Here is a 6,177-nt window from a genome sequence, read left to right as displayed (position 1 = left end):
CTTTATTTTTAAAAAACAATGATTGATTATGAAAAGCATCAATGCTTTGTGCTTTTCTTGCCTGTTTTCTTTAATTATTATTATTTTTAACACAGGGAAGGAAGAATTGGAATTTGCTATGGAGTCAAGGTTTGGTCTTCAACTCCTAATCCTTCTGCTTCCATCATCTGAGTGCTGGGATGACAGGTATGTGACACTATGCTTTGATCAGGAAACTTATAACAAAAGAGACCTCATGAGCAGAGAGAAGGTTGAGTTGCTGAAAATCACCTATCATACCACACAGCTAGTCCAGAGGAAGTTTTCATTTTTTACTCACATTGCTTCCCTGCTTTACCATGCTGAGAAAAGGCAACAGATGAGACATTTATAGCTAGGGAAACACTAAGACAGATATGAAAAATTCTTTTTTTGGCTGTTTGTTTTAAACCCTAGGAAATGAGAGGTAAACAAACACATTTACCCAGGATCTTCCCCAAGAGGCAACTACTAGGTGAATAAGTTGGGGGCTGAAGCATCTTCTAAAGGTGTCACAGGTGGCTCAAGGCTTATAATATGGGAGAGGGGAGATTTTTCTTTCCCTTGCTGTTACTTTCCCTTCTTGGAATTAAACTAAACATGATCAACTTCCTGCATATGATTGTAGGGGACAGGAGGGATGTGTGGATTGTGGGATATTGACATTCAATGATGAGATAGAAAATTATTCAGGAGCCAATATTCAAGAAGCCAATATTCAGGAGCCAGTAGACAAGAAAGCCCTTGGGGAAGGCTGGCTGGAGTCTGGAGACTATAGCTGGCTGGCTATTGAGACAGAGAACTGACAAAATGGGATGCTAGATGAAAAGGAGCAGAGGGCCCAAAAATGGACTTTGGCTAAAAATCCCACCTCAGTTGCAGATGTGCAAAGGTCAAGGCTGTAGCAGTTGGAGTTATTGTCTGTGCCTCTCCACCTCTGTTATATCAATGAAACAAAGGGCTTCCGGAAATACTTCAGAGTGCCCATTTTGTTCCAGGTACTTCCAGAGTCTGATGCCACGGGTTCACTGGTAGTGTTTGCAGAGAGCCAAGGAAGAGAAGCATGTCTGGAAAGCCGGGGAGGAGGATGGAGCTCCCCTTAACTTTATCTAAAAGCAGCACAATTTTCAAATGGCAAGCCACACAAACTTCAGGTTACAGTTTAGACTCACTTGGGGGGAGGAGAAAATTTTGCTGGCTTGTTTTTTGAACATTAAAAACTGTAGCAAGCTGCAAAGAAACCCACACCACCCCTGAAGTCCCTCATCTGCTCTGGGGAAAGTGACTAGTTCTCAGGAGGGCACTGACAGACAATGTGCTGGAGCCCCTCAGTTCCCAGGACCCTTGCAATCAAGCAGCCTCCTGCCGCTGCCACCTGGGATCTTCCCAAAGTGGCAGGACATCTGCTGGCACTTACCAGCAGAGTGTTCAGCTCCTGGATTCTCTCACACCTCCTTGTAGCTGCTTCTCATCTACCTTCAGGGCTGGCTGGTGAGGTGGAACTGTGAGCTGTGTCACTCACTCACTACTGCTTGCGATCCAGGCTGCCTGCAGCTGGAATCCAAGCGGAGACAGCTCAAATTTATATAGCAAAGGGGCGTTGCCGCTCCCTGGATTCAGAGGCTGGGATTGCCTCTTAGCTCACCCCTAGTAAAGGTCCTCCCGGCCCCTCCCTGGGTAGATTCTGACAAAGGAAATGAAGATGCCAGTGTCCCCTAGTGTTACCCAGCAGATGCAGGCTCACCTGGCTTGGAACCCAGCATCCAATAAGAGAGGGTCTTGAAGAGGGAGGGAAATGGGTGGGTTCAAACAATATTATTTACGATACAGATAAACTTTTCTTTTGCTTTCTTGTTTCTTTCTTTCCTCCACCCACTCCCTTCTTCCTAGGTTGAGAAAACTTTTAAGTCAGAATTAGGGCACTTGTCTTTTAAGGTACTAAGTCAAAATTTGGCAATGCCACTGTGGGTCATAGATGGTATGGATTAATTCCAGGATAGCACAAAATAAAAAGGTGGATTTTCATTTATTTTATATGCTCGTTAAGTTTCATCCGTTAAAATTATTGCTATGAAAGTATTGAAAATCACTAATATCACACTGTTGAATGACTATTGATTTTATGCCTAAACTTATGAACAAGATAAGGACCCTTGGTCTCTCAACTTGTACCCAAACTTGTATTCAGGCAAAAGAAAGGAATTTTTATTGTCTATAGACAAAAAAGGAACTCAACTCTTTTCTGTTTGTAGATGGCATGCGTTTGTGTTTAGAAAACTCCGAGGTATCAATCAAATTATCAGAACTTATAAAGAGTTGTACAAAGTATCTTAATATGTAATCAATATAAAAAATCTTTTGTATTTTAAACACTAGCAACAAGCAATCAAAAAAAATAATTTTTTTGCATGGTAACTCAAGTTTGTAATCTTAGCATTCAGATTGCTGAGTGAGGCAAGCTGGAGGCCAGCCTGGACTGCATCATGAGTTTCAGGCCAGCCTAGACTAGAAAGTGTAGCTCACTATCTAGCACAACTTCCTCAAATGAAATCAAGGCAGCAATCTCATTGACCATTCATCAAGAAAGTAAGAATACTTAGGAATAACTTATTTTTCCCCAGTGAGAATGGGCCTAATGTGCAGAGTAGACTTGAATATATGAACATTTGTAAGTAGAAAAGAAATGGAATGGAATAGCCTAGAAGTAAAAGAAACTCATAAAATGAATTGGCAGTAGAAACAGTATCAAGGGAGAGTAAAGACAATTAAAGAAGGCACTAGAAGGCTGGTAGGGTGCCTTAAGCTAATTAGGAAAGGCAGCTGCTGGAGTTTATACATTCAAGGGCTTTTTCTGATATCTCCTTGACTAACTGTGTGTGTGGAGGTGGTGGTGGTTGAAATGTGGAGAGACAGGGAGATATAATCAGGGGATACATTGTCCTGAATGTAAAATGCAGAGAAGCATAGAGAGTGGGGAGACAACAGGTAGTAAGAACAGAGCAACCAAAGTAGCTGTGAAGTAGTGGAGGAGGCCAAGAAGAGAAAGTAAATGACCCAGGATAAAGAGCAGAGTTGGATGGTGTTGCTCAGAGCATGATATGAGGTAGAGGCCCTTTGGAGATGGTAGTTTGAGGAAAACTAGGAAGTAATGATATATTTGATGTGAGGCATTCACCAGAGAAGACTGCTCAGATGTGGGCTTAAACTAAGGGAAGGTCTTTACTACATGGCCAGTGACTACATTGGGTGTTCAGGATCCCAGTATAGCACTGAGCTTTTCTCAGAGTGAACTTTTAAATACAAAAAAAATATTCTGGGTTCACATACTAAGTTGACATACACACATAAATATATTTATGTATATTTTCATATATATATATGTATATATATATATATGAATTATGGTTCTCTTCTACAGTTTGATTTCCAAATTTTATATATCATCTTATAAGATATATGTGTATGTTATATTGTGTGTGGCATCCCTCTTTCTACTCCACTAGTGTTTGCACTGAAAATATTCTTATTTATGCCATGCATACCTTCCTGTGAATGTTGTTTTCCCTTGTCTGTCTTGCATTGTTTATTTGAAAGATGTGTACAAGGCTTCTATATATTTGGTGCTGTGCTAAGTCATGGGAAGAGAGGTAGTTCTTGCACGAGGATTGGAAGAGTAGCTTGGGAATGTCAGAGCAATTCAAGCATAGGTCTGTGATGCCAAAGGAGAAACATGATCTGTATTTTCCCCAGACATTCACTTAGGTGTTTGCTCAGTTTTTCAGTTGTAACCTTTAGGAGATTTACCTCACAGTGCCACAGATTTGGAATCATTTATCATCTGTAAGTCCTTTGTACAAAGGCTAGAAGTAGGTAACAGCCAAAATCTAGAGACTGACGAAAATGGGGATGCACAAGGATTGTTCCATGTGCTTGTTAAAGATTCCAGAAAATCGCTTTTTCACAACGGGTTTGCCGTCAGAACGCAGGTGTTGTGAAAACCACTGCTAATTCGAATCCAACATGGGAAAGGAAAAGACTCATATCATTGTCATTGGACACGTAGATTCAGGCAAATCCACCACAACCGGCCACCTGATTTACAAATGTGGTGGAATCGACAAACGAACCATCGAAAAGTTTGAAAAGGAGGCTGCCAAGATGGGAAAAGCCTCCTTCAAGTATGCCTGGGTCTTGGACAAACTGAAAGCTGAGCGTGAGTGTGGTATCACTATTGACATATCCCTGTGGAAATTTGAGACCAGAAAATACTATGTGACGATCATCGATGCCCCAGGACACAGAGACTTTATCAAAAACATGATTACAGGCACATCTCAGGCTGACTGTGCTGTCCTGATTGTTGCTGGTGGTGTTGGTGAATTTGAGGCTGGTATCTCCAAGAACGAGCAGACCCGTGAGCATGCCCTTCTGGCTTACACACTGGGTGTGAAACAGCTAATTGTTGGTGTTAACAAAATGGATTGCACCGAGCCACCCTACAGCCAGAAGAGATACAAGGAAATCGTGATGGAAGTCAGCACCTACATTAAGAAAATTGGCTACAACCCTGACACAGTAGCATTTGTGCCAATTTCTGGTTGGAATGGTGACAACATGCTGGAGCCTAGGGATAATAGGCCTTGGTTCAAGGGTTGGAAAGTCACCGGCAAAGATGGCAGTGCCAGTGGCACCACTCTGCTGGAGGCTTTGGATTGTATCCTGCCACCAACCCGTCCCACTGACAAGCCACTGCGACTGCCCCTCCAGGACGTGTATAAAATTGACGGTATTGGGACTGTCCCCGTGGGCCGAGTGGAGATTGGTGTTTTAAAACCTGGAATGGTGGTTACCTTTGCTCCAGTCAATGTCACAACAGAAGTAAAATCTGTTGAAATGCACCATGAAGCTTTGAGTGAAGCTCTTCCTGGAGACAACGTGGTCTTCAACATAAAGAACATGTCTGTCAAAGATGTCAGACGTGGAAATGTTGCTGGTGACAGCAAAAACAACCCCCCAATGGAAGCTATTGGCTTCACAGCTCAGGTGATTATCCTGAACCATCCAGGCCAAATTAGTGCTGGCTATGCTCCTGTACTGGATTGTCACACAGCTCACATAGCATGCAAGTTTGCTGAGCTTAAAGAAAAGATTGATCGTCGTTCTGGTAAGAAGCTGGAAGATGGCCCTAAATTCTTGATATGGTTCCTGGCAAGCCCATGTGTGTTGAAAGCTTCTCTGAGTATCCTCCACTGGGCCATTTCACTGTTCGTGACATGAGGCAGACAGTTGCTGTGGGTGTCATCAAAGCTGTGGACAAGAAGGCTGCTGGAGGTGGGAAAGTCACCAAGTCTGCCCAGAAAGCTCAGAAGGCTAAATGAATCCCTAACGCCTGCCACCCCAGTCTTAATCAGTGGTGGAAGAACGGTCTCAGAACTGTTTGACTCAATTGGCCATTTAAGTTTAATAGTGAAAGACTGGTTAATGATAACAATGCATCGGAAAACCTTCAGGAGGAAAGGAGAATGTTTTGTGAACCATTTTTTGTGTGTGGCAGTATAAGTTATTAGTTTTCAAAATCAGTACTTTTTAATGGAAACAACTTGACCAAAAATCTGTCACAGAATTTTGAGACCCATTAAAATACAAGTTTAATGAGAAAAAAAAAAAAAAAGATTCCAGAAAATCTGTATCTTGTAAAATGTACTTAATGTAGATCATTAATCCTGCTCCGGAACTCAGTTTCAAGTTAATTTGAGAAATAGTCATAGTTTTTTGGACTTGAATTTTCCCAGAGAATTAATACTGTGTTAGTTGAAATCTCTCAGAAAAGTGAGGTTTGTTTCCATCAGAAATGAGCAGGTGGGAGGGAGTGGTTACAAGAAGTCAATGGCATCATTACTATTGTGATGAATTAGCTGCAGGCCTTAAACTCTGGATTTTTCTAGTACAGTCAAACATCCGCAATGTGAAAAATCTAGAACCTGAAACAGTCCTAAATTCAATATAAGTGCTGATATAACATGATAGAAGAAAATCAACATCAAGAAACTTAGCATCATGGACAAGATTATTTATAAAATATTGTTAAGAGTTACATTCTGGCTATATGTCTAAAATACACAAGAATCAATTTATTCTGTTCAGAATTGAGTCTCATCC

The 6,177-nt window shown here is 41.5% G+C and overlaps 1 protein-coding gene across 1 annotated transcript; it reads left to right on the top strand.

Annotated features, from left to right (window-relative positions):
• Positions 1 to 3,976: 3,976 nt before the first annotated feature.
• Positions 3,977 to 5,535, top strand: LOC127223375 (elongation factor 1-alpha 1-like). The gene is given in 2 exon segments (XM_051185919.1): positions 3,977 to 5,206; positions 5,209 to 5,535. Coding segments are annotated over 2 exon segments (1,356 nt in total). The 5' UTR covers positions 3,977 to 4,038; the 3' UTR covers positions 5,397 to 5,535.
• The last annotated feature ends 642 nt before the right edge of the window (positions 5,536 to 6,177 follow it).

Source organism: Phodopus roborovskii, unplaced genomic scaffold (genome assembly GCF_943737965.1).
Source record: "Phodopus roborovskii unplaced genomic scaffold, PHOROB, whole genome shotgun sequence".
NCBI classification, from domain to species: Eukaryota; Metazoa; Chordata; class Mammalia; order Rodentia; family Cricetidae; genus Phodopus; species Phodopus roborovskii.
This window is presented reverse-complemented; position numbering and strand designations above follow the sequence as displayed.